This window comes from Athene noctua, chromosome 27, assembly GCF_965140245.1.
Source record: "Athene noctua chromosome 27, bAthNoc1.hap1.1, whole genome shotgun sequence".
In the NCBI taxonomy this organism is placed as follows: Eukaryota; Metazoa; Chordata; class Aves; order Strigiformes; family Strigidae; genus Athene; species Athene noctua.
In genome coordinates this window covers 3184641-3212087 of record NC_134063.1, presented here as the reverse complement: position 1 = coordinate 3212087, position 27447 = coordinate 3184641, and the positions used below count along the sequence as shown (strand labels likewise).

The following is a 27447-nucleotide window of genomic DNA, read 5'->3' as shown; positions in this document are numbered from 1 at the left end:
GCCCGTCTGCGGGGAGCAGGGAAAGTGGCATTTCCAGCACAGACCAGACAAGGCAACAAAATCTTTGGTATCAGACGTGATTTTCAAATCACAAAAATTGAAAACTCAAGTGAGGTAGCCTTTATTCTCGGGTTCTCACTAGAAATGTCATTGCATCCTTGAGGGCCTGTGGCATTTACTCTTTTTTTTTTCTTTTCTTTTCTTTTCTTTTTTTTTTCTTTTTCTTTCTTTTCCTTTTTTTCCCTTTTTTTTTTTTTTCTGTGTGTTTTTCACTTCCCAAACCAAGGCCCCCTTCCTGGCTTTTCAGCCCTTGAGTACTACTCGATGGGGTTCAGGAATCCACCACCATCGTCACCACATCACGACAAGACAAGAAGAAACAACATTAGGGGAAAAAATCAGTGGTGGGGAGCTGGGTCCTGGGGGGGATGAGATTCACTTTGCCGTTAGTTTTTGGGCTGTGGTTGGCAAAATACGCTGTGGCACCTGCCCCTTCCCATTCCTTCCCTCTCTCCATCCCTCCCTCCCGCCCTCTCTTTCCAGCAATAAATTGGTTTAGTTTGGTGTGACCATGTCCAGTCTGACACCCCCAACCCCTCCACCGCCCACCTACCCCAGGAGCTCTTTGGTTAAAGACGTCCTCTAACCCCGCCAGTGACCGCGGCCAGTCAGGGCTTCATGTGCAGGGGTTTTTTCTTTCTTTCATTCTTTTGTCCTTTCTTTCCTTTTTGGGGTGCTTTTTTTGGGTTTTTCTGGTGAACACATACTTTTTTTTTTTTTTCCTTTTTTTTTCCTTCTTTTCAACAAGGTGCCTTCCTGTTACACAACAGATCGCTCTCAAAGTAAAGTGAATCGAAGAAACCATAGCGCTAGAACACAGATGGTACTATTTTACCCGCATAAATTCAATAGTGTCCCTTTTTTTTTTTTTTTTGGTTGATGGTTGGTTTTGGAGGAATTTTTTTTTTCCCCAAGTGGTGGGGGAAGGAGGGGACCTTGCCTCCCTCTCCAACCCCAAGCCTCTCCCAGCCCTTCCCCATCCCCGGCAGCACCTCCTGCTCCTCCCGAAGACACCCCAGGCTGGCAAGGAGCCCATGGGGCGGCTGGGATGAGGGCTGATTGTAAGGGTTTGGCCTCGTGATTGCTTTTATATATGGCACAAGTCACCATCGAGAGCTTGGAGGAAACGATCATTTTGAAGCTAGTACCATTGCTCCAGAAATTCGCGTTTTAAGGCAGGTTGTTAATTGGCACAAAAAAAAAAAATCTGGCGTCTTTTTGGTAAGTTGCCGGTCTTTGCGTTGAGCTTGTTTGGTTGTGGTTTCTGTTGTTATTCCTTTTTTGGAGTTGTTTCTTTCCCTTTCAATCTCGTCAGGGAGATTTCCCCCTTCTCACACCCAGGGCTGGATTTCACCACCAGATCCCTCGGATTTTTCTTTTCCCACCATACACCGATGTTAGTTCCCAGGAGGGAATTTTTTTGTGGTTGTTTTTTGGTTTTGTAATTTCTTTGGTAACAGAGATGAAGAGGGGGTACGGGAGGGGGCAATAGTGTCTGTCGAGGGGTGGATGGGGCAAGACACAAAGCCAACAAATCTGCTTTGTCTGTGTCCATTCCTCAACCGAAATGTGAACCAGAAATCCAGCAATGAATGGTGGAGCCAGTCACCAGGAAAGATCAGATCCTTCGCTCCAAGTCTCCTCCCGTCTCCTTTCAAACATTTAGTATTTTTAAATACCCGATTTCTGTAGCTAAAATGTGCTTCTTTGACCTGCTTGGGCGCCAGGCAACGCGGTGCAGCCGCGGTCCCCCTCTGGCCGTGGCGTTGGGGGATGCTCGGGTGCATGGAGGCGGGCGGCCACGCCGAGGCGTCTCCTTTGCCATGGAGTTTCTCTGGGAGGGATCCGGGCATGGGCGCTCTTGTGGGTTGGGGTGCGTGTGTGCATGGGGGGGGTGAGGGGTGTGGGTGCTCTTGGGGGTGTCCAGAGAGGAGGGGGGGTCAGAGGAAGATGCCTGTGGAGGAGACTGGAGCTACAGGAATGCCCTTGACCAGATTTTCAAGACCTTCAAGGGAGACAAATGCCCATGTGTCAAAGGCGGAGAGGGTCTGGCTGCCTTGGAGGGGGGAAGTTTCAACAGCCAGAGAGCTGGCAGGAGCCCAGTCACCCTCCAGGCACACAGGGACCATTTTCCCTGCTCATCCCCCTTTGAACCACAGCGGGTTTGGCCCTGGTTCAGTGGGGTTGTGCCAGCCCCATGACTCCACCTCTTGTATCTCCCCCACCTTTACCCCTCCACCGTGGAAGCCGTAAGGGTAGCTGTGGCAAAGATCACAACTGGGGGTGGGGTGGGGGGTCAGGGGGTGCCCCTCTCCCCAAAGACCCTGGTGGGCATGAGAAGACAAGGTTCTGTAGTCCCCGAGGACCAGGAGTGCTTCCAAACAGCACCTCACCCTCTCTCTCCATCCCACATCATCCCTTGCTCCACAGGGTTTTCCTCTGAGCCCTCCTGGGGACAGAGCTGACCTGGTTGCAAACCCTGTCCCTGCTCCATGAGCTGGGAGGACGTGGCAGCAGGATGTGGCACGAGGTCCACATCCAGCGGTGACGCCCAGCTGAGGATTTGGGAGGTCGATGGACACGCTGCATCCAAAAGCACCCACCCCGGTTGGCTCAGGGCATGAGTGTGAGTCTGGGGTTGGCTTTGTCATGAGGAGGATGTCCGGGAAGGGGCAGGGAGGGCTGGGGGACATCATGCTTTGGAGAAAGTGCTTGTAGAAGAAGAGGGGACTCCGGGGTTGGTGCCTGGCTCCTCCTGCCAGCGGTTCATACACCGCCGGCGGGCATTCATGAAGAAGTTGCTGACGGTGTTGAGCTCCAAGCCCAGCTGCTGCGAGATGGTCATCTGCATCTCCTTGGATGGGCGCTTGTTCTCCTTGAAGATGGCGATCAGGGTGCGGCGCTGGAGGTCCGTGAAGACCAGCCGCTGCTTTTTGGGCTGCAGGCTCCTGTCTTTCTGCTGCTCTTGCTCTTTGCGTTTGCAAGCTAGATGTTCAAAAGAGAGAATAGGGCCATTAATTGGTGCTCACCACTCTGGCCCACTTGCACATTGCCTGGCTGCCTCCCAAAAACCAGGCCCTCCCCTCCAGTAAACCTGTTGGCTTGTTGCCCACCACTCCCTAGGCTACCTCCCTCCTCTTCCTCCCTGTTCCTCCTGAGTGCCTGCTGAGATGGGATGACATCCTCTTACAACATCAGTATGAGAAAAGTCTGGGTGAAGCCCATCACCTCTTCAGATGCCCAGGAAAACCACAAGTCCCAGCATCTCCAGCTGACCCTGGGACTAGAGACAGAGGAAACTCCTAGGCTGACTCTGGTCCCACAGCCTGACCACTGGGACCTGCTCCATCCCTAAATTTTGGAGGTCATCTATCAGCCTCCCTCCCTTGCTGCACTCTGGTGTGGTCTCCCTCACCTCCTTGTCACCTCTGCAGATCTCACTGGAGGACTCAGGGAACCAGTGTCTCTTGGCCACCACATCCAGCTGCCACTTCCGAAACACAGGGAAGAGCCAAGGACAGGGACGCTGTGAAAAGGCTGGTCTGCAGCCACAATGTCCCATGGCAGATGGCCAAGAAGGACCATGTGTGGTTCCACCTGCTCTTGGAAGGGGTTTTCCTACCTCCGGAGGCTGGAGAACAGCCTGAGATACCTGAAGCTCCAGCAAATTCAGTCTCCCCTGTGCGCCTTTGCTACTGGATACTTTGGCACGTGTGTCAGGTTGAGCCAGCACCAAACTAAAAGTCTCATCCTCTACAGCTTTGGCTTGAGAAGTAGGTCAGGACAGAGTTGCTGTCACACAGGGATGGGCTGCCAGGAGCCAGGAAAGCCCCCCCGACACTGCCACGCTGCACCAAGGGAGGGAGGGAGGCGGAGTACACACCTTTTGGTAAATATATGAATTTTAACTGCAGGAATATTTAAGCATGCTGTGGTGGAAGGGGTGAGAAAAGGAGCCCTTTGCTATGATATTTTTCTAGAAAATTATAGAATAACTGAGGTTGGTGGAGCTTGCTGGTCCAGTTCCTACTCAAAGCAGGGACAACCTCAAAGCTGTTGAGGTTAGATCAGGGTGCTCAGGGTCTTCACTGGGTCAGGACTTGGACAGACATGTGCAGGCACTGCGGCAGCACAAGATGCCCATGAGCAGGGCAGGGCACAGATCTGACCCTCCAAGACTGGGGACACAGTTTCCTCCTGGGAAGCTCAGAAAACAGCTAGGAAACTGTGGGCTAAAGACTTTCTGAGGAAAGCCCCTCCTGCCCCAAACAGCAGCAGTTTTCAGCCTTCGGAGCTTCTTGGTTCCAATCTTCCAAAGGATTTTGCAGGGAGGGCACAGGTCCTTCAAGACATTTGCTGTCAGAATGTTGCTGGATGACAGTTTTCAACTTGCTTCTCTCAGGCACTTCCAGAAGCCTCTTTGACCTGGCGCGCAGAACTTGGAGGGCCCAGAGGTCACAGCTGAAAGCCACTGCTGCAGCAATGGGGCGGCATCTTGGGTTCCACAGGACAGGTATTCCCCTCAGGCTAACCACCTGCCTGCTGTACAAACGCACGTCCACGGCCAGGCTGAGTAAAGGGTAGGCAGCAATGTAGCCTAGGAGTAACGGGAGGGTGTTTGAAGTCACTTCTTCCTCACTAAAGAACAAGCACGGTCTTCCTCTGTCTTTTCTTCAGCTGGCCTGCACTACGAGTCCTCTTTACATCACCTTGAACTAAGATAGAAGGATGACATCCACCCCTTCCACCCACAGCTGGGGAAATCTAGAGCTCAGCGAAGCAAATAATTTATCCAACAAATATAACCTTGTTTCCCCAGTTGCTGGGCTCAGCCCTTGCCCCGTCTCCATGCGGGTGGTGGGAGCCATCGGTTCTGCTCCCACTGGGACAGGGGGCACCGAGCTTGGCACAACCAACCACACTCAGCCAAAATCAGCCATCCCTGGTAAAGATGGCTAGTGGAGAGCCTTTCCCTCCCCTTCTCCCCCCCAGGCAGGTTTGGCTGCAAGCCACCATCCTTAGGGACAAGGGACAGTCTGAGCCCTGGTGATGCCGGGGGGACCCTGTCCCAGGGGTGCCTTACTCAAACAGCCAGCAGAGAATGGTTTAGTGAAAACCTACCCTATGACCATCAGATGCTTGCAAAAAGAACAAACAAAAAAAACCTTTATAGAAAATTTGACTTTTTTCCAGACATGATTTAAAAAAAAAAAAAAAAAGACATCCCCCCCCAAACACCCCCCGTACCAAAAAACGAACAGAAAAATTCCCCCCACACCATACGTGCACATTTGGAGCAGCGCGTCTCCGCCCTGCCAGACCCCCCGCCCGCCCGCCCCACATCCTCCCGGTGTCCCCTCAGCATGCTGGGCTCGGGTGGGACCTCGTGTCGATAGCGGCCACCTCACACACACACCCTGTGAGCAGAGCTCTTGCTCTGCGTGGATGGGACTTGTATGTCTCCACTAGGAACATAAAAATACATGTAGGTATGAGTAAATACATCCATACCCCCATGGGAGATGGGGGGTGATGTGCTGACCCAGCTGTAACCCTCGCAAAGCCACTGGGATCTGGGTTGTCCTCTTGCTCCCCTGCCTGCTGGCTCCCACTCCCACCAGCGGTGCTGGGCAGGCAGCCTGAGACCCAACGTTTTAGCTTTTCAACCTCACATTCCCACCCCCCACCCCCCCCCATTCAATTTTTAGGAGCAATTATTACAAACCAGTCACCCATTAATAACTCAAAGCTCTGAGGCAAACATTAATCATCAGGGTCTTGCTGGTAAAACTGTGATCCAGCATTTAAACCAGTGCCAAGTATTGCTCAGACAGAGGTGACACCCTGCTCTGCACCCCTTGATACCCCTGTTATTTTTGGCCTCCAATGCCAGCAGCGGACGCATCCCACATTTCCTGTGCTCGTTTGTTTATTTATTAATTTCTTTTTCTGCTGACGCAGCCCAATACCCCTCTTCCCCAGTTCAATCTAATTACAGCTCCGCACAACAGAAATCAATAGTGACGCTGGTCAGATCTATTTACGGCGGCCATCAACCCCCCAGCGGAGGATCTTTTTCCTATTCCATATTCCACATTCCCCAGGCACTGCTCTCCCAGGCAGGCTGGAGGTGGCCGTCCCTGTGTCCCTGCAGGCAGTGGGAGCCCAGGGACAGCAGACAGTTGGGGACACAGCTCCAACTCCCACCCAGGTCAGCACAGGGTGAGGGTTTTTCTCTGGGCTTCAAAATGCCTTTTTTCCAAGTCCTGAGCTCCAAACTACTCATCCTTGGCTTGATGCAGGTCCTCAGACACATCCCTCTGGAGAGTCTGGGCCTGGCCGCAGCCTGTAGGGATGGGGACATGCTTCAGGGCGCTTCCACCCCTGCCTCTGTGTTATCTGCCCAGCAAACGCCCAAAACACGACGTTTATTCCCTGGCTTGTCCTGCTCCCCGCTCCTCCTGGGGCACAGGAGACCCTGGTGGTACCAGGACCAACAGTGGGTGAGAAGGAGCAGGGTCCCCGTGGCCAGGGGAACGCTCCAACAGCCCGTAAGGGATTGAGCTCACCCACAGCAGAGGTCTTTCTCTCCTCTCTCCATCTCTCCCCAGTTCATTTCACAACACCTGCACTTCGGAGACCTCCACAGCTCAGCCAGGCTTGGCCGAGACCAGCCAGCAAGGGCAGGAGTGACAAGGAGGGAATGTCAGACGCAGTGGGACGGCGTGATGGCACAAAGCACCTTCCGCTCGGACACCGAGCACACAGCCCCAGCAGGATTCCGTCCCTAAGGCAGCTGACCTGGCTGCGGAAAAACCAGAGGGAGCAAAGGCGAGGAGGAACCTCGGAGGGGGGGGAAAAGCGGGAGGAAAGACCTCCGAAAGCAGAGGCATTCCACCCGCTTCCCCGGAGGATTTCTGCTGAGGGTTTCTGCCTCCCTGGAGACTTATGTCAGAGGGAACGCGTTTTCCTTGACTTAACCTTGACAGCTCAAAGCAAAATATCTCCCAAATCATTTCTAAAGGGACATAATAGAGACAATCAAATGGCTGATGTTCAGAAGCTGCGATTATGCCTCGCAGCATGAACTCCGAGAAGCATTTAACTAATACCTGATGGCTTTGCAGGCTTCCATAGCCTGCCAGACACTGGTTTCTCTATTATACCCGCAAACCTCTGTTTTCTCAGCCCCAGCGTGCTCTCCCTCTCCATTCACTTGCAATACAACCTGTAATTTTCTGCCCACTTTGCTTAAGTGCTGGTGATTTGTTGAAATCACAAAAGACAGCCAGGGGCTTTCAGAGCCAGCATGCTGGCTGTAAGCGAGGTTAGGGGGGAAAAAAAAAAAAAAAACAACAACCAAACCACCAGCTTTTCTCTTTTTCTCCCTGTCAAATTCACTCGCAGCAGTGCAAGGGGACTGAAGGAGCATTTACGGGCTCAAAGGGAGGTGGAGGGAGGGATGGAGAGGGGGTACCTGGCTGGTCGGCAAGGTTGGGACAGGTTTCTTTAGTGCAGAGGTGGGACAGGCTCTTTCACTGGTGGCACCAGGTGGGAAATGGCCCCTGAGCAAAGCTGGCTACTCTCCATGCCTTCGAGATGGGTCTAGCCCCTGGGCTACCTCATTTTCCCCCTCTCCTTGAAGAGGCAGAGGGATCTCAACCTCTTTCACAGAGAAGGGGGAGAGATGGGTGTAGGCTTGTGCAGTGGATGTTATTGGTTCAGACCCTGTCCTGATATTCTGGAAGATTTTGAGAGCTGCAGCTCTGAGCAAACTGGGATGAGCCCGGCGCCTCCCATAGCAGAGCGGTGTCTGATCCTCAGTTGAATTAACCTCATGGCATCTGCTCCTCCAAGGCTGGAGCAGAGTCTGGACCGGAGATCAAGGGGCTTCATCTGCAAAACAGAAATCCTTTGGTCTACAGCTGGGCCAGCCAGGATGCTCAGAGCTGGGGCAACTTAGTAACTGTGAGAGGTTTGTTTGACTTTTCTTTACATTGTAGGAAAAGAGCCCAAAGAGATTTGTCACAAATAGTCTTCTCCAGTGGAAATGTAGGTCTTTTCTAGCTGGGAAGACTCAGTGCTGACAGGAGAGTCAGCAGTGTACAACACAGGAAGAAAAAGCGCTCAAAACCCAAACCACGACTTTCTTTTTGCCTTGGTTTGATGGTTTTTTGGTTTTTTTTTGTTTTCTGGAAACCCCATTTGGTTCCAAAAACTAACAAACACACAGGCAAAGAGGATGCAGTGTCAACCATACAACCACCAGGGCAGAGCCTGCTCCATGCTGCACATCCCTGAACATGCCACTCTGAAACGTTGCAACCCTGCAATCCCCTGGACTTCAGCAGCACACAGTTAAAAAAACCCCCAAATTTCTTGCCTCCAAAATCTGTGGGGATTTTGACTGCTATGGTCCCACAGCATCCGACAGCTTTGAACCATGCTGTAGTAAAAACTGCCCTGCTCTAGAAACCGGCAGGTTTGGAAAACTGCATCAGGGGCCATCCAGAGCCTGAGAGATGCAGCTGGGAGCTGCGACACATCTGCGGAGCTGCAGCCTCACAGTCCGGCTGGCTCGGAGTGACACGATCTGGCCAGAGCTCCCGTCCCTGTGTGTGTCCCTGTGCCACATGGCCCTGCCTCTGTGGGGACAGGCTTCCCCGCTGGTGTCCCTGGGAGCCTGGAGGGTGAGTCCCGAGGCCCGGGGAGAGCCCCTGGTCATTGGTATGCCGCCAGCACACTGCAGGGTGAGCCGCTTCCCCGAGCCCAGCAAATTAAATCTTCCTCTGAATGCTGCAAATGAGATGAGAGGAGACAAAGCGCTCACCTCTCTGTTGCTGGGTGCATTTTCCTTCCCTTGCAAAGGGTTTCAGTGACTTGTTCCAGCGAGCAGCTCCAGTCAACCCCTACGGGGCTATGAGGCATCATCAGCTGCTGGCACCGACCTCCCCAGCCCGTTCCCCATCCGCCCAGGGGCTTTCAGAGCAGCGCAGGTTGGCAGCCAGGGGGAAGGGACTGGAAATGAAAGCGCAAGTCCTCGGTCCTCTGCTCGGGTGACAATGGTCCCTCCTGCGACCCGGGCTCAGCTGGGACCGGCAGAGGCTGGAGGAGACCAGCAGAGCCACCCAAACGTGAATCAGAGCGGCAACACCAGCGGGATGCCTCGTTTTGCCTCTCCTGCACTTCATAAGCTTTGTCTGGTTTTTCACAGCGTGGTATTTTCAGCTTTTCCAGCGCTGAAGCGGAGGGGTTTGTCTGGTCTGAGGGTGGGTGAAGGAACACAAAGAAGCTGTGGTAGCTGCAGGTGTGCTTGGCTCCATCCCTCCACATTTGCCCTATTTTAATTCTTGTCCTTTCCAGGTAAGCTGCTACCAGCCCTGCTGGAGACAGCCCTGGGCTGAGCCAGCTGCATCAGATCCCTCATGGACATAGAAACAAACAGTTTCAGATAATATTAAACTGTGAATTTGTTGTTAAAAGCATTTCCTTTCTGCAGAGGTTTGATTTTTCACTTGCTTTTCCACAGACTTTCATGAAGGGAGACCTGGTGCCCAGCCCCACTCTCCCCAGCACCCTGGAGAACTAGGTTCAACCCTCGGCTCTGCCATCATGTCTGCTGGCAAAGTCACTGCCCCCATTTGTCCCATTTCTTCCTTTTCTAGGTCTTTTTTTGGACTGGGGCCAGCTGCTTCTCATGGTCCCAGTGAAGACCACTGCCATCACAAGCTGCTCAGTGCTCATGCTGCCAGCATGGCCCAGGACCGGACCAGCTCCCCGGTGTGAGGCAGATCCGGGCAGAGTTGCCCTGGGAATCCTCCCGGCTGCTCCGTTCTCCTTACTCTCCTCCCGAGTCATTGCCACTTAGTCTGACAAGCACAAATTGGTGCTAATGAAGTGCTGGAGTCAGGCAGCAGCAGGCAGAAGCCGGCAGTGCCGCGAGGGATGGCAGCGGCAGGGGAAGTTGTCGCCTCCTGGGAGAGAGGGAGAATGCGGGGATGGTGCGAGGGAATGGCCGTGTCCAACCCCTGAGGTAAGTTTTCCTTGGAGGCAGTGACGCTTGCTCATGCTCAGCTTTGGCGCAAGAGCCCCAGCTCCAGAATCTGGGAGGAAAAAGGGAGTTTGGGGTTTGATTTGTGCCACAATGACAGGGGGAACCATGTAACACTGGACAAGGTGCCTGGCCCAGGAATCTGGGGCAAGTGACATCGCTGTGACCCACACAGCTGTGGGTCCTGCACAGACCACCTCTGCCCTCGCCCCTTCACGCAGGAAAGGAGCAGCAAGGATCTCCTCTTGGCATCAACACGAGTTACTGCTAAGTGACTCTCAACAGCCCGTTCCTGTTGGGCTTCTCCTGCCAAACTCCTTCTGCCTTCAGCAGCTCTCAGATCTGGCTCTCTGAGCAGGGACAATAAACAAATTCAGCAATCAATGAAGCATATTTCACCAGAGCGCATGTTGCTCCCGAGCTGCTCTAGGTGGAGAGATGATATCCAGAGAGGGCTCAGAGCTGTTATCAGCCAAGGAACATTCGCTGGGGAGAGGGAAAAAACAGCGGGGAGAAAAAAACAACCGGTCTCTGCATTTCCTGATTAAATCTGGTCTCAGGTGGATTTATCGGGTGTGAGGTGGGAAGCTCCCTTAGGGTTTGGCCAAGTCAATTCTCAGATGGCTGCTAGCTTTCTTGCCCTGCGGTGCAGTGAAAAACAGGAAAATCTGTAATCCTTCGTGTTGGGATGTTCAAGGTTTGCTTCGCCAGGGTTTGGGACCCTCTGAAGGCAGGTGGGAGGGCCTGAGCTAGGACACCCAGTGCTCTCAGGTTATCCCTTAGCTCCAGCGGCACATCGCAGGAGGGAGCTTCCAGATTTGAGCCCTGCCCTGCTGCCAGGCCCCGCTCTGCAAGGCCTGGGCACTCTCAAGGCGGTTTCCAGCCTGACCTCAGCCCAGCTCCAAAGGTAACCCAATTCCCAGCTATTCGCACCCGGCACAAAGCCATCTGCATTACAAGGCAGCAGCCAGCGGGCAGCTTGTGCCCAGGCTGGTCACCTCACACTGAGGAGGGGGTCTGGGGACAACAGTCGCTGAGGCAACTGGGGGGGGTTTAGTCTGGAGGAGGCTGAGGGGAGACCTCCTGGCCCTCTGCAACTCCCTGCCAGGAGGGGGCAGAGAGGGGGGATGAGTCTCTGGAGCCAAGGCCCCAGCGCCAGGCCCCGAGGGAATGGCCTCAAGCTGCCCAGGGCAGGGTCAGGCTGGCTCTGAGGAAGGATTTCTGTGCAGAAGGGGCTGTTGGGCGTTGGAATGGGCTGCCCAGGGCAGGGGGGGAGTCCCCGGGATCCCTGGGGGGGTTGAAGAGTCGGGCTGAGCCAGCGCTGAGGGATCTGGGGGAGTTGGGAACGGTCAGGGTGAGGGTCATGGTTGGGCTGGAGGAGCTTCAAGGGCTTTTCCAACCTCGATGATTCTGGGATTCTGTTTTAAAAACCACTCTGAGGGAGCTGGGGGCTCCTCGGGGGCAGGGGGGTGACACAGAGCAACCATGTCCCCGCATGGGGGGACTCTGCCTGGTCCCTCAGGGTGTGTGTGTCCCCCAGACCCCGGCCAAGGGTGACGCTGCCCCCCCCGCCCCCGGCCTGGGCAAACGGTTCCTGGGGGCACCTCCCTCGGGGCCGGGCCATGCGGGCGGCGGCGCAGCGCAGGGCACTCCCGGCCGCACGGCAGCCCGGCGCGGCCCCGCAGCGCCCCGCCGCCATTTGGGAGCGGTATGTCCCGCCCCCCGCAGGCCCCTCGGGCCGTCCCCGCCGCGCTGGCGCCCCCCAGCGGCCGGACGGGGACATCCCCGGGGCGGGGCAGCGGCCCCGCCCGCCCCGCCCCCCCGCCGCTGCCCAATGGCGCGTTGCGGCCGCCCCGGCCATGGCGGCCCCCGCTCAGCGCCGTGGGGGGACGCGGGGTCGCCCGGCCCCGGCCTCTGCGGGAAGGGCACCTCCCGAATGGCTGCGGGGCGGGGGACTCGCGCCTGCCCCACGGCTGCCCCACGGCTGCCCCCTCACTGCCCTCTCACTGCCCCCTCACTGCCCTCTCACTGTCCCCTCACTGCCCCCTCACTGTCCCCTCACTGCCCCGTCACTGTCCCCTCACTGTCCCCTCACTGCCCCCTCACTGCCCCCTCACTGCCCTCTCACTGTCCCCTCACTGTCCCCTCACTGCCCCCTCACTGCCCCCTCACTGTCCCCTCACTGCCCTCTCTGTGCCCCCTCACTGTCCCCTCACTGCCCCCTCACTGTCCCCTCACTGCCCCCTCACTGTCCCGTCACTGTCCCCTCACTGCCCCCTCACTGCCCCCTCACTGCCCCCTCACTTTCCCCTCACTGCCCCCTCACTGCCCCCTCACTGCCCCCTCACTGTCCCCTCACTGCCCCCTCACTGCCCCCTCACTTTCCCCTCACTGCCCCCTCACTGCCCCCTCACTGCCCCCTCACTTTCCCCTCACTGCCCCCTCACTGTCCCCTCACTGCCCCCTCACTGCCCCCTCACTGCCCCCTCACTGTCCCCTCACTGCCCCCTCACTGCCCCACAGCTGCCCCATTGTCACCCCTTATAGTGTCCCCTCACTGCCCAATGACTGCCCCATGGCTGTCCCATCACTGCCCCATCACAACCCCACAGCTGCCCCACAGGCCATCACCCCCTCCCCATCGCTCCCACCCCAACCACACAACCACACGCCCCCCAGGAACCCGCTGCCCCCTGGGGCAGCTCAGCCCGTCCCCCCACATGCGTGGGGCTGGCACGGCTGCGGCCGGCGCTAAGCCAGTGACTCTTAATATACCGCTCTGGCGTTATTAGTTCAGCTCCCAAGGTATTTCCCGCAGTAATTGCACTGATCTGCCAGGGATTACGCGCTGCCTCTGTAACGATGGATGATGTTTTAATTCGAGCCAGGTACCACTGGGGAGGGCAAGGCAAGGACCGAGACCCCTGAGCACTGGGAGAGGATGCACGAGTCCAGCTGGATGCCCTCACCGCTGGCGTGGGATGAAGGGGCTGCCCGGGTGCAGGCGGCAGCACCTGGGAGGGGTTTTAGGATGAGGAGCAGACAGAAACCTGGACCACACTGGGCAACCAACCATGAAGCGATTCCCTGGGAACTGGGCCAGAAGATGCTCCACGATGGGCTCCCAGTGTCAGGACACCAGCGATCCCGGCTGGCTGGAGTTCAGCATCTCCCCGTGACTGCAAAGCGGCCCGAGACGCTCCTGAGCGGCTGGGGAGGGCCCTTCCCAGCTCCCAGTTCACTGCTGGAGGGGGCAGGCAGCAGCCTGGGCTGTGTTCACTGTCGCTGCTCCCCGTGTCCAGCTCCCTGACTCTCCCCAACCCCATCCTGCTGGGAGGGACCCTCCTGCAGGAAAAAGACTTTTGCTTCCTCCCATCCAACCATGGAAGAGAAACTTCCTCCACAACATTACCTTTAAAAATGACCCCCACGCAGAGCTGTTCCTTCTGGTAAAGCAGCAATTAATCACGGCAAGTATGGGATGGATTTGTAATCAGCTACCCCCCTCCCACTGCCCCCATTTCACAGCCCTGGGTATTTTTCCTGCGCCCCCCCCTCCCCATGTGGGGATGGGGCCAGGGCCGGCGCAGCCCATTGATCCTGCCCGGTCGATTTTATTGAAACTCCCACGAGTGGCTTTAACTGCGTGTTGGATATTGCTGGCACATCAGTTTGATGGCTACGTGACCGGCGGGGAGCTCATGGGCAGATTTGCAGAGAGGGAGGCAAAGGGGAAGGGGCTGTGGGTTGGGGGGATTAATCCCAATGGAGATGGCTTATTCCCTGGGTTCTTCCCTGGGTGGGACCTGCCTGTCCCCAGAGTTTCCCCCCAAAGGTGGGAGAGTGAAATGTAATGGCACAGCTGGGGAGGTGAGTGGTTGTGTTTGGGTGATTGGTTAAAGGGAATCGTGGTTTCTCTTGGCCAGATTTCATTGCTGGCTGGGAAAGGGACTGTGGGGGGCAAAATGGGCTGAGAAGGAAAGGAGGATAGGAAGCGGGGGGGAAGGAAAAAAAAAGAAAGAAAAGGGAAAAGAGAAAAGGAAAAGGAAACTGTAATGGAAAAGGAAATGGAGAGGAAGAGGAAGAGGGAAAAGGAAAATAAGGAAAAATAAAAAGGAAAATAAAACAAAATTTTTAAAAAGAAAAGAAAAGAGAAAAAGTAACTGAGAAGAAGAAAGAGAAAAGGGACAGACAGGAGAGGAGCGAGGGGAACCCAGCCAGGTGTCACAGCTCTGTCCAAGCCCAATGCCCAACAGCCCCTTTGTTTTCCCCATGTTCCCGTCCCCCCTTCCCCTTCCTGTCTATTTTCTCCCGGTTTTGCACAACAGGAGACAGCCAAGGGGGGGGTGTTGCCCAGGGAGCCCCCCCACCCACCCCGATACCCGGGCTGGGCTCCGGCATCTTCAGGAGCATCACAGCAAGTCGCTGTGAGAGAAGCCAGCTGGAATGAAATCATCATCCGAAGTATAAACCCTCCATAAACACCACTAGAAATGTTCCTGAGCAGAAGCCGAGGGGGATGTCTGAGCCCCCCAATTCACCAAATGTCCCCCGGAGGTCCCTTTTCCAGTGGAGGTGATGGTGCTGCAACGGCACCCCCAGGGCTGAAGATCCCAGCCCTGCCTCTATGGACTAAGCAGCCTCTTCTCGTGCAGAGCGCAGGGCCAATCCTCTTCCACCCCCGGGCACCCACCAGTGGGACAACCACCTCGAGACGGTGCCAAAAATCAAAGCAAATAATTTTTTTTTTTTTTTCTTGGAGGTGTTGAAGGCACAGGTATCGCTGGGAATCATCAGTTTGGGGTGGAAAAGGTTTCAGGTTTCAGGAGATGCTTTCAAATTTTCTCCCACAAAAGCAAACTGATTTGAAATCGGCATTATTTTGAATAAATGCCCGGACTTGTATGATTTATTTTTAAGTTTATTTTTTTATCTTGTTGTGCAAAGCATCCGATGATCCCTGTACCCTTCACACATCGTCGACTCGTCTCCTTTCGCCCCATTTCCAACCTACCCAAACCTAAACCAGCTGCAATGCAGACGCGGGTGCGAGCACCCACCTCACTACAAACGCGACAGAAAGCAAATTAAATGCCCTAAATCAAGCATGGTCCTGCTCTGGCTGCCTGTGTGTATGGGCAAGCAAGTGAGAGGCTTTGGGGGGGTCCAGCAGGAGGCCCCCCCATACAGGAGCTCCCCTGGGAATATCAGGGTAGGGGTTCACTGCCTTGCACTTGTGAAATGTTATCAATATCCTGAAGTTTTGCCCCAAAAAGAGAACTAAAGGTGGGCATTGATCCACGGACCCATTTCCAGAAGCCTCTTCTTAAAGCTTTGGGTCCCTCTGGGTGACTCCGAAGCCTGGCAGTGCAGTGCCACCATCCCACCCACCCTCCTCCTCCTCCTCATCGCCTGCAGGCTGGGAGGCAGATGGGGAAGGGACACCCCCATCCTGGGGGGGCTTTGGGAGCACAAACCACCACAGCATTGAGCCCATCATTTTTTCAAGCATGAGCCAGATGCTGGTCCATCCACTGAGCAAAGCCCAACGGAATCCATCCCCCATCCCGGGTTGTAGTTTGCTGGGAGGGGGATTCCAAGTCCAGGGTAAACAAGGGACCCTCAGAAGATGGGAAAAAAATAGAGTAGGGCCAAATCTCCAGAGAAATTGCCAGGGATGGGATGCTGCATTGCCACGCTCTGCTGCCCTCCCCGGCCCTGCGACGGGCACTGAGCACCAGGCTCTCCGAGGCTCTGTGCTGGGAGCAGCCGTTGCCGGCAGCAGAGCAGAGCTGTTGATGTCTCTGTCAGCCCCTGATACCATCACCCGTCAGCACCTCCTGATACATTCCCAATTTTATCCCTAATGGAGAGAGTTTGCTCATTACCTGCTCTTTAGCAGCTAAGGGTAGCGTGACTCCCACAAAGGGGCATCAGTTGCTGAGCTCGTCTTCCAGCTTAAAGGTTTGGCCTTTTATGTGCCATCGCTGAGTTCCTCGGCTTTGACAACCCGGTGCTGGTGTGTTCATACACGCCGTAAAAGCACCATCACCCCACGCTTACACAGGGGGAAACTGAGGCACGGGGGGGCGGAATTTGCAGACGCTCAACCTGTCAACCCACAGCCGAGTCACAGCTCGTGTCCCTTCAGCTGCGTGGTGGCACTTGGCGTGGGGAGGGGAGACGAGGCTTTGGGACATTTCCCAGTGACCAGAGCCAGCCTTGCCATGGCTCCTGCCTTCCCCATTCCGTGCCCTCCCCATGCCAGGCACCGCAGTTTGGGGGGTCCTTGGGGAGACCATCACCTTTGCAGCCCTTTGAAGACCGCTTTGGCATGAGGGGTTTCCCCTGATTTTGGTCCACTTTGAGTTTTTATGGGGTCCCTGACAGCCAGACCTGATGTATTGGGTTCCTGGCTGTGCCCTGCAGAGATGTGCCGCACACCGAGCCCTCCCATCACGCCCCAAGCCCACCAGTTCTCAATAGCTAGGGTTCCCTGGGTTCGTGCCAACAGCATGAGACCTCGGTTCTCCTTTGACCAGGGCGGGAGACGAGCAGCCCCCTGCTCCCCTTGCTGCCTCCTCCTGCCGAGACCTGAACTCAGCAGAGCTGGGTTGGTTACCGCTGCCTGCGCCATCAGCAGCAGAAAAAGCTGCAATTTGCTTTTCCTTTATCTTTTTTTTTTGTCAAGATGTCGGGGTTTTCCTCACTGGTCTGTAAGCAAGGAGATGATGGCCAGTCCCAGCAAGTGCCTTCCCACAACCAGCTGCTGCTTTCCCCTCGGCAAGCTCCCACACGGGGATTTTCCACCTCCTTCTCCCAAGCTGGGGAGAGCCAAGCCACCTCCAGCCTGCCAGGGATGATGAGGTTTCCTGGACCCCAAAGGGATCACTCCTGCCTGGTGATTTCGATACACTGAGTTTGGGAACAGAAAAAGGAGACAATCACAGAGATACAGAACCAAGACAGGACGGCAGGGCCAGGTGTCCCAATGGGGATATAAGTCAGCCGTGGTGGTGGCTGCCATTCCCCAGGTTAGAGGCCAGGCAGCAAATTTTACCCCCCCGCTCCCCAAACTCAGCTCACGGCAACACCGAGTCCTCCTGCACGGAGGAAACCAGGGCACGGCTTTGTTGGAGCATCAAGATCCTGTGGTGCAGAGCTTGGAGGCAAACCCCCAGGGATGTGAAGGTGAAGGAAAGGAGTGTCACTGGCCCCCAGCGAGGGGGCAAAAAGTCAGTACGTGCAGCAGGGAATATGAGCAACCTCGCTGCAGCCCTGCCCATCACCTCTGCCCACATCCCACCCTTTGTGGAGGTATGTGGGTGTACATGGGTGCACCTCCTCTCACCACGCAGCACCTCTGGCCCCGCTTTTGTTCCGGCACAGCATTGCTATATCCACGCCTTAACATCACCACTTGTGAAACACCTTGAACCCCGCTGAAGCCCTTTTAAATAATTTCTGAACCTCCTCGCCTTGCACTGCAGAAACCACCAGCACTTCGAGCAATGGTGCATATCCCTCACAGAATATATATTTGTTAAGACAGAATTATTAAGATCATTCTTGAAATCCTACACATGTCCATGCAAATGTGTCTTGATTTTAATATCAGGTCTTTATTTTTTAAATGTTTTCGCCTCTCCTTCCAGCACCAGAGAAGCCAGGTTGCTTTTTGTTTCGCTATTTTTTAACAGCCCCAAATGTTTTAAAAAATCCATTATCCGTTTTGCCTGTCCAACCCTGCCTTGGTCTAAATCTTGCTGGAGATGCTCTGTATCATTTGAGGTATTAACGAGATTTTTTAAATTTCTGTTTAATCAGCAAAATCTTGCCACTCGATGGCCATGGTCCTGCACAGAGCCCGTAGTAAATGCACTCAGCTGCCAAGAGCTGCTGCCAGCTGCTCACCAGCCCCTCACCGCCCCGGCACATACCTGCATCGCTCCTGTTGCACCCACCCAGCACCAATTTTGACTGAGCACGGATGGATCAGAGAAGAAAATTTTTGGCTCTAACATCCCTTTTTGGCCAGCTTTCAAAGCCAGGGGTTGACCCCAGCCTCTCTGTGCTGCCGGTGGTGCTGTGCAGGAGTAGGGCAATGGCCAAGCGCACATCCTGGATTGATGGGACACATCCCAGGTTGACTGAAGCCTCAGGATTTGTGCCACCCAGCTCAGCTCCAAAAAGGGGCTGGGGCAGAGCCGCACAGGTGCGTAGATGTGGGTGAGCACAGATCAAAGCTGCCTAATTTCTCTGTCTGTACTCAGGGTGCCAGGCTCCCTCTGCCCGAGCCTTTCCAAGAAACCTCAGGGAATCAGGCAGCGAGGAAGAAAACTTTCCCTGCAGCCAGCAAGGTGCTGGGGCTGAGAGGTGACGGGGCTGGCTTCTGCCACGGCCCGGGAGGCAGCGATTCCCACGGGAAACACAGCCCGTCCTAGGGCAGCGGCGTCCCAAACTGCACCCCGAGGTCTGGAGCGGGAGCACAGGTTGGGCCCCTGAATCCCCACCAAGCTGCAGAGCCTCAGCCCTTTCAAGCCAGGCTCTGGTGAGCTTCTAAAAAATTTTTGTTCTTATTTTTTTGTTGGTGTTGCAAGTCATTCATCGCCACCCTGCCATGAGCTCTGCGAAGATTTCACACGAGGAGACCCGTGTGCCCGGGAGGTTTCCGTGAAGGTTTCACACGAGGAGACCCGTGTGCCCGGGAGGTTTCCGTGAAGGTTTCACACGAGGAGACCCGTGTGCCCGGGAGGTTTCCGTGAAGGCTTCACACGAGGAGACCCATGTGCCCGGGAGGTTTCCGTGAAGGTTTCACACGAGGAGACCCGTGTGCCCGGGAGGTTTCCATAGGGAATTTCTGGTCCCGGGCAATGCTGCAGGGACGTGGGGAGAGGTGAGGTGCGGTGCCCAGGGCAGGGTGGGATCTTCCCAAGGCAGGAAACCAGGCGCCTGGGCCCTTCCTCTGGTCGTCTCCTGCTTTCACCATCCCTCCCCTTCCTCCGTTTTGGACACACTCAGCGTGTGTCCCCAGTTCTGCCATTCGCTCTGCAGCACTGAGGAAGCCGGACAGAAAACCCTGCGATGGGAGCAGAGGCAGAGCCTCCCCCGTGGCTGCCCCTGGGGGGGACGGCTGCCCCCTCCCAGAGGCACAGGCTCCCCGGCCCTGCAACCACATCTGAGCAGAATGAGAAAATATTGGATTTGTTTTCTGGAGGAGAAAAAAAAAAAAAAAAAATCCAATATTCTGTCTGCGATCCCAGACTCCGTGCCTAGTTATGGCAGGAAAATGCTGTAAATCTCCCCTTTCCCCACCAGCTGGGGAAGAAAGACCGATTTTCTTTTAATATTCTTATTTCCCTCCTGGTTTAAGCCCCATCATTTTGCAGGTGGCTCTGCAATCTCTTTGTTGACCAGGTTTTAAACCTGCTTTCCCGGCTCCCCCGACCCCGGGAAGTCGCCTCGCACACCCTTCCCAGCAGCTCCCAGGCAGCGGCAATGAGATTTTAATAGATGTATTTTCAAATTAGTTCTGGGCCTTTCAAGACTTATCAGTTAAATGAGGTTTTTCAAATTGATTCAAAGGTCACTCTGAGAGTTTTCTCTTCTCTGTTATCTCTCCCTTATGGTTTCGGTGGCGATTGACAGGACAGAGAAAAAAAAAATATCACCCCTATGTTGTACACCCAGAAAAAGAAAAAAGAAAACAAACAAAACAACAAAACCCCACCCAAAATGCGCACCCCAAAATGAGGAGGCGGCAAGAAAGGCCCCGGGTTTGGCCTCGGCACTGGTTCTGCTTTGGGGTCGGGGGGTCCCTCCCGGGCAGGCAATGAGTGAAGCCCCGGGGGGGGGGGGTGCGGTGTTTGGGGGAGCAGGACGCCACGGACACAGGTGGGTCGTACCTGGAGCTGCCGCCCCACAGAGAAGGGAGGTTATTTCCTCCTTGGGGGGTGCGGGGGGAACCCCATTTAATATTTAACCGACGGGAGGTTTATTGGCCCCTTCTGACGCCCAGATTAGGAGCAAACAGAAAAATAACCGCGGGCGGAGCGAGGCGGCCCCGCCGCGCTGATAAGGGGCGGCAGCGCGGAGCGGGGCGCGGGGCGGTGCGGAGCGGTGCGCGGGGTGCGGAGCGGGGCGCGCAGAGGCCGCCCCCGCGGAGCCGGCGGTCCCGGCGGTGGCTGCTCCAGGCGGGCGGCCCCGGCGGGCAGCTCCGCGCCGGCGGAGAAAGTTGTCTGTTATTAACGTGCTAAAAATATATATAAAATAAAATAATAATTTCAGAAAAAAAAAAAAATTAAGGGAAAAAGCCCAATTCTTTTTTCCAACGGGAAAAACGGCTTTATCCCTTTTTTCGCTTTCTTTCTTTGTGTTGCCCTGAGTGGGCATCTCTCCCATGCCGAGGGGGAAAGCGCTGGGCACCTGCAGCCCCAAACTCTCGTTTTCCTGCATTTTACGGCTGCGAAATAATTTGCTTCGGATCCCGCAAACCTGCTCCGCGGCCTCGGCACGTTTTCCCCATCACCCCGCGGACACGCGCGGATCGAAAGCAGCGAAACCGCCCGCGATTTTCCGCCGCTTTCCCGAGCCAGAGCCGCGGCCGGTGCCCGGTGACCGCCGGCGGGGAGAAGCCGTCGTTGGGCCAAAGTCGTTTGAAAGAGACTGAAATTGAAGAAAAACTCGTGAAAAAAAAAAAAAAACAAACCAAAAAACCAAACCAAAAAAACCCGAGTTTTTACGCGGCGCAATCTTGTCCTTCATTCTGAAAATTCAGTGTATTAGTTCGCAATATTAATTAGCGGCATTAATTATTGGCGTTGCCAAAGCTCTCAGGCATTTACCTTGGCCCAGCCCCGCGATCGTGCTCGCAGTTTCAGGGTTGTTTGGGGTTTTTTTTTGAATAACGATGGTTCGTGTTGCGGCAGAGATTTGCTCGGGGAAGGGACCCCTGGGAGGAGAAAAAGAAAAAGAAAAAGAAAAAGAAAAAGAAAAAGAAAAAGAAAAAGAAAAAGAAAAAGAAAAAGAAAAAGAAAAAGAAAAAGAAAAAGAAAAAGAAAAAGAAAAAGAAAAAGAAAAAGAAAAAAGACAAGGAAAAGAAAGGAAAGAGGAAAGGAAAGAGAGGAAAGGAAAGGAAAGGAAAGGAAAGGAAAGGAAAGGAAAGGAAAGGAAAGGAAAGGAAAGGAAAGGAAAGGAAAGGAAAGGAAAGGAAAGGAAAGGAAAGGAAAGGAAAGGAAAGGAAAGGAAAGGAAACACGAAAAGAAAACGAAAACAAAAAAAAAAAAGGAGAACGAAAAATAGGGAGGAGTGAAAGGCTAAAGGGAAAAGAAAACAAAGATGGAATAGGGAAAGGGAAAATAAAATTTAAAGCAGAAGAAGGAAACGAAGACGCTTGGGAGCGCTGCCCAGCCCCGGCCTCAGCCCGCGGGTCCCTCCCGGCCGCCGGCTCCCACGGGCAGCGCGGCCGCGGCCCGCGGCTCCGCGCCACGGGAAACGCTTTGGGGCAGAAACGGCTGATCCCGGGTGCCGGGAAACTCGCCACCCGCGGCCCAAACGCTTCACGCAAGAGCGTGAATTTGGCGCACAGACACGCGTCTCGGGGAAAAACACGGGAGGGTGGCTCGGCCGTTCGAGTTAAGGACTGGAGGCGGCGGGCGGGCAGCCGCCGGGCCGCGAAAGGGACACAACGGTGTTGCCGCTCTCTGAGAAATAATCACGAGCGAATTTTCTAGTCCTGAGTGTCGGAATAAAACCGTGGCGGAGGGGGGATGGGGGGGGGGGGGGGGGGCGTTTTCCACCGGCGGGGGCTCTGACAGGGTGGGAGCGCACCCACAGACACACACGGTGGGAGGGCACCCAGGGACACGCGTGTTGGGAAAGCACCCACCGCCCTCCGCGGACACGCGGGGATGGGAGCGCACCCCCTTCCCACAGGATCCCACGGGAACGAAGCTTCTCTCGCCCCCAAAGCACCGAGGGGACCGGAATGGCAGAAGGGGGGGGGGGGGGCGCGGGTGGGGGCTCGGACCCCCGCTCCTCCGTGCACAGGTGCCACGGTGGGGGTTCCCCGCCACCCACGGGCCCTCGCAGGCCTCGTGGGGGGGGATCACGAAGTTTGTAGAGCTGCATCCGGAGCGGGGGGGGGCCGTGACAGCGGGTCGTGGAGATGGATGGCCCGAGGGGTCGGGCCGGGCCCCGCCAACTGCTGCCCAGATGTTTTCCCGTGGGACCCCCCTATTTTGCAGAGCTCCGCGGGGCCAGGGGAGCCGGAGGGAGCCCGGGGCGGGGGGGGGGAGCTGCAGCCCCCCCCCCCCTCCAGGGTCCCGGCTGAATAATTAATGGTTCATCTGCGGACGGAGTGGCGGGAGGGGGAACTGGAGTGGAAAGAGGAGAAAAGCGGCAATTGCCATTTATAGGGGCCCGGCGTGTTTATTGATCCACGATTTACTGACTCGGACTAATCCATCAGATGGACTCCAGCACCCGGGCGGGACCGGGACTAAGATCGGGACCGGGACCAGAACTAAGTCTAGGACTAAAACCAGGACCAGCCGTCTCCCCGGCCGTGCCCCGCGTCTAACACTCGGTTTTTTTGCTTGCACTGTGAGGGAGAAAAAGCCGATCGCTGCCCAGGCGGGGAAGGAGGGAAGGAAGGGGGGGTCCCTTCCCTGCTTGCCGGGGGGGTTGCAGCCCTCCGGGCCCCTCCAGCCCCCCAGTCTGGGGTGGCCTGAAGGGACGGGCAGGCTCGACCAGCGGCCCCGGGGTGGGCCGGGTTGGGGGGATTCGCCTGCATCTGTGGGGAAGGCCGGGCACGGCCCCCCCCAGCGCGACCCCCTCCCGTAGAAACCCTGTTCTCGGGGCAGCCGGGCCGGGGTTGACCCCGCGGGGCTTAAACCTGCCCCACGCCCGGGCCCGGGTGGACGAAACGGCAGAAGAAGCGAAACGAAAGCGGGTCCCAGCGGGGCGGCAGCGGGGCCGGGGGCCGGGAACAAAGCGGCCGGGCCGGGGGAGGCCGCGGGGAGGTCGGGGCGGCCCCCCCCCGCCCTAGGCCGGGGCCCGGTCGATCCCCCGCCACGGGCCTCTCGGGGCAGCCGCGGCCCGGTCCCGCGTGGGGAACTGGGGTTCAACGCGAATTCATGGCGGGGTACTTGGTTTGGCGGTTTGCTGGGGTTTTTTTTCCTGTCTTCGCAGAAAGCAAAGATTTAAACCCCGTCCGCAAGAAATCTGAGGGTTTATTTTCCGTAAATAATCCCTCCAAGGCGCCTCTGAGGCCGAGGGAATCTCGGCGCTGGGGAATAAAAACCATTTTAGGGAGAATAAAGCTCCCCCGACGCCACGGGATGGCGGCGGGGACAGAGCCTGAGCCGGGCCGGCGGGCAGGGACCTCCCCTGCCGGAGCCGCATTTTTATCATCACCATCGTGGTTATTATTTCAAATTTTGGCGAGTCAGAAACCAGCCACCCGCTGCTCAATTAGCCCGAACAACGGGGGCATTAAACGGCCGATCGCGGCAGTGTTTAAATCTTTATTTACCAGAACCTTGTAAAGCCAGGAACAATTTGCATTCTATTAACTGCTTTTCAATAGGGCATCGACTGGAACTAAAAGATGCCACTACCCTGCCCTAATTAAAGAGCAACTGAATTACACTAAATACATATGAACGCTGCTCTCCGCCATAAATAACGGCGGGCTCCTCGCCGTGCCGAGCGGCCGGAGGGCCCGGCTCTACACGGCCCCGCGGGGAGATCGGATTAAAAAAAAAAAAAAAAAAAATCATACATGCGTGGGTTTTACCCCACGGTCACCCCCGCTTGGTCCCGCGGAGCCACGGCGCGGAGGAGCCGGAGGAAGGAAGGGCCGGAGCGGCTCCGGGCCGGGCCGGGCACGTCCCCTCTCGGCGCTGACAGCCCTCGGCCCTCTCTCCCGCGGCGGCTCCGCGCAGCGCGGAGGAGCGCGGAGCCGCGTCCCCCGCCCGCTCCCTCCGCAGCCACAGCGCGGCCGCGCAGAATAACCGCGTTTCTCCAGCAAACCCTTGGCCCAGCGCCGGCCTGAGGCCGAACGAGCCCCGCCGGGGTCGGTCGCGGGGAACGGCGCTGCCGCCACGCTGCGCTCCGCACCCGCGGTGCTGCGGGACAGCGGCCTACACACACACACGCACACACACACTGCCCAGGCCGGGAACCGGCGAGACGGGGCGCAGGGGGGTCGCTCCTTCTCCCCGAGGGCAGCCGGTGCCCCGGCGGGAGCGGAGCGCAGACCCGGCACCTTCCGGCGGAGAGCGACGGGGCAACGGCGGGACGGACCGAAGCGTCCCCGGAGCGCGGCTCCGGTACCGGGCGGCGGTGCCAAACTGACGGCGAAAGGAGCCCCACGAGCGGCCCCGCGGCCGCGGCTCAGCCCGTGCCCACGGGCGGCGGGGAGCGTGGGCCTGGAGCTGCCAGCGGCTCCCCGGGGCCCGCCCGGGGGACCAGGGGCCTGTTCGGCGGGCGGGACCGAGCGGGAAATCCCGGCCGGGGCTGGGGGCACCCGAACGGGCGGCGGGGAGCGCCGGGCCGCTCCCGGCTCCCGCCACCCGGGATCCCGCATCTCCCGCTGGCAGGAGCAGGCCCGGGGAGGGAAGGGGGGGGGGTGTGTCTCCTTAAATAAGCTTCACCTCAAATACCGCTCCCTTCCCTTTCTTCTAAAGGCTCCAAATCGGCTCGGTATCGCCCGGCCCAGCCCCAGCCCCAGCTCGCCATGGTCCCCACGCGTGTCCGCAGCACCCCGTCCCCCACCCGCCCGGGGTGCGGGGCGGGCGGCCGCGGCAGCAGACCGTGCCGTGCCCTACCTGCCAGCCTGAGCGCCGACATCCTCTGAAATTCCGGCTCCTGCAACCATTTCCACATCCTCCGGAAAGTCTCGCGGCCCGACTTGAGCTTACTCCAGGGCTTGGGGTTCCGCAGCAGGTCCGAGAGGGTCCCCTGGGAGCGGCACAAGATCCTCTGCGCGAAGATCGCCTGCGGGATGCTGTAGCGCTTCAGCTCGGCCGTGATCCGCTGAGCCACCTCCTTGGTGTTGATCTCCTCCACCTGCCCGGAGCCGCCGGGCTGGGAGCCTGTGGCCGAGGCCTGGCGCTCCCGCTCGCCCAGGAGGGAGCCACCGGGCTGGGCGTGCGGGTGGCCGTGCGGGTGCATCCCGTTGAGCGGCGGCATCATGGCCGAGCTGGGGGCCGCCAGCCCCCGCGCCAGGTGCTCCTCGCCGCGGGACAGCATCGCGGCGTGCGAGTCGAAGCCGTTGGGCGAGAGCATCTTCTCGTTGGGCAAGTGGCCCCCGGGGCCGTAGGGGGCCAGCGGCTGCTGGGCGTTGTGCAGGCTGCCCAGCCCGTTGGGCAGCGGCGAGAGGGGCTGCCCCATGGCCGGCATGTCCTTGGGGTAGTGGCTGTAGAGGTTGCCCATGGAGGCCAAGCTCCGCTCGTCGCGCATGAGGGTGAAGCTGCCGCTCACGTTGCCGGCCAGGCGCTGGTGCGGGTGGTGGTGGTGGTGGTGGTGGTGCGGGTGGTGGAACTTCTCCGAGACGGTGGAGATGGGCGGCAGGTGCTGCAGGGGGGTCAGCGTGGTGTAGGTGCTGCTCAGGCTCATGCCGGAGGGCGACTCGCAGGACATGCTCATGGCGGGGTGCAGCGGGGCGGCCAGGCTGTGCTCGGCGCGGTAGTCGCCCCCCTCCAGGATGGAGGCCATGCCCGAGACCATGGCGGGCCGGCCGTGCGGCACCAGGTTGCGGTGCGAGCCCTGCCGCCCGTGCGCCGGGCTCAGCAGCTCGGCGGGCTGCGAGTGCGGGACGCCGTGCAGGCTGCCCAGGTTCTCCATCGCCAGCTCCATGGTGGCCGCCGGGCTCTGCCGCTGCCTCGCCCGCTCGCTCGCTGCCTTCCTCCCCCACCCCCCCCGCCGCCGCCGCCTCCTCCTCCTCCTCCTCCTCCACCGCCGCCTCCCCCCGCTCCCCGCGCCGGCTGCCCGGATTAATTCAGACTCCGCGCTCGGGGGATCGATCTCCCGCGCCCCGCGTTCAGGCCGGCAGCATCATGCGCCGCGCCCGCCCGCCCCAGCCCGCCTCGGTGCGCTCTGCGGCGCGGGGCCCGCGGCCGGGCGCGGAGCGGGGTGCGGAGCGGGGCGCGGGGCGTGCGCTCGGGGCGGCTGCGGCGCCTCGGCCGCCGGCTCCCGGCAGCCTCGCTCTGGGCCGCGGCGTGACGTCAGCGCCGCCCCGCCCCGCCCCCCCGCCGAACCGAGCCGCGCCGCCCCCCCCCCCCCCCTCCCGGTGCGGGATTTGGGGGGACACGCACACACACAGGCGGGGCGCAGCCGGCGGCGCGGGGCACACGGCGGGGCTGCACTGCGCCCGCACCCCTCACCCCCCCGCCGGGGCGACATCCCCTCCCGCCGCACCGCCGTGACCCCCCCCCCGCCCCCGGCCCGCATCTGGCGGCGCTGCCCACCTGCGGCCCCGCACATCTGGCTGCCCCACACCCTCCCCGGTGCGCACATCTGGCTGCCCCCACCCCTGGATGCTGCTGTCCCCAGCGCCCACCAACACCCCCCTGCTGCCCCCCCCCGCGTCCCTCCCACGGGCCTGGCTGCGCTCGTCTGCCCCAGACACGCCTGTCCCCACGCACCCGTGTTTCCCCACGCGTGTCCCCAGCAGCACCACCGACCCCCGGCGGGCGCTGCCCCCCGTCACCGGGCAGCGGGGGCTACCGGGAGGTGGGGGGCCTTGTCACGGGGGGAGGGGGGTGACAGGGACACGCGTGGGGCGGAAGGGCCCTGGGCAGCGGTGGTGGAGAAAGGGAAACGGGAGAAAGGAAAGGGAAAGGGAAAATGGAAAGGGAAAGGCAAGATGGAATGAGAAAGGGAAAGGGAAAATGGAAAATGGAAAGGGAAAGGCAAGATGGAATGAGAAAGGGAAAGGGAAAATGGAAAGGGAAAGGCAAGATGGAATGAGAAAGGGAAAATGGAAAGGGAAAAGAAAGATGAAAAGGGAAAGGAAAAATGGAAAGCGAAAGGGAAAATGGAAAGAGAAAGGCATAGATGAAAAGGGAAAGGAGGGGGGGGAAGACGGGACGAAGAGACGGCACGAGCCGTGTTTAGGCCACCGGACGGGACTCGGTGTCCTTCCCGGGCGCGTCTCCCGCCGGCCCCGCCGCTCCGAGCCGGGGCTCCCACCTCCGAGGGCCGGCAGCAGCCCCGGCGGCTCCGGCTGAAGCGGCTCCGGCATCTCCCGGCCGTGCCCAGTCCTGCAGGCCGGGACGTGCCGGTTTCACAGGCTTTATTGAACATACCAAAAATTACAAATAAAATCCATA

General features: G+C 58.0%; 1 protein-coding gene across 1 annotated transcript; it reads right to left on the bottom strand.

Moving 5' to 3' along the window:
• Positions 1-1142: 1142 nt before the first annotated feature.
• Positions 1143-25987, bottom strand: ONECUT3 (one cut homeobox 3). The gene is made up of 2 exons (XM_074927740.1): positions 24943-25987; positions 1143-3045 (listed from the first exon to the last, which is right to left on the bottom strand). The coding sequence occupies exons 1-2, from the start codon at positions 25970-25972 to the stop codon at positions 2753-2755; spliced, it is 1323 nt and encodes a 440-aa protein (XP_074783841.1). The 5' UTR covers positions 25973-25987; the 3' UTR covers positions 1143-2752.
• Positions 25988-27447: the final 1460 nt, after the last annotated feature.

Bases quoted from the DNA above. Each gene is read 5' to 3' on its own strand.
- ONECUT3 (XM_074927740.1), bottom strand. From the start codon at position 25,972: ATGGAGCTGGCGATGGAGAACCTGGGCAGCCTGCACGGCGTCCCGCAC. The intron at 3,046-24,942 runs GTAGGGCACGGC...TTGAACATCTAG, and splicing joins GTCGGCGCTCAGGCTGGCAG to CTTGCAAACGCAAAGAGCAA.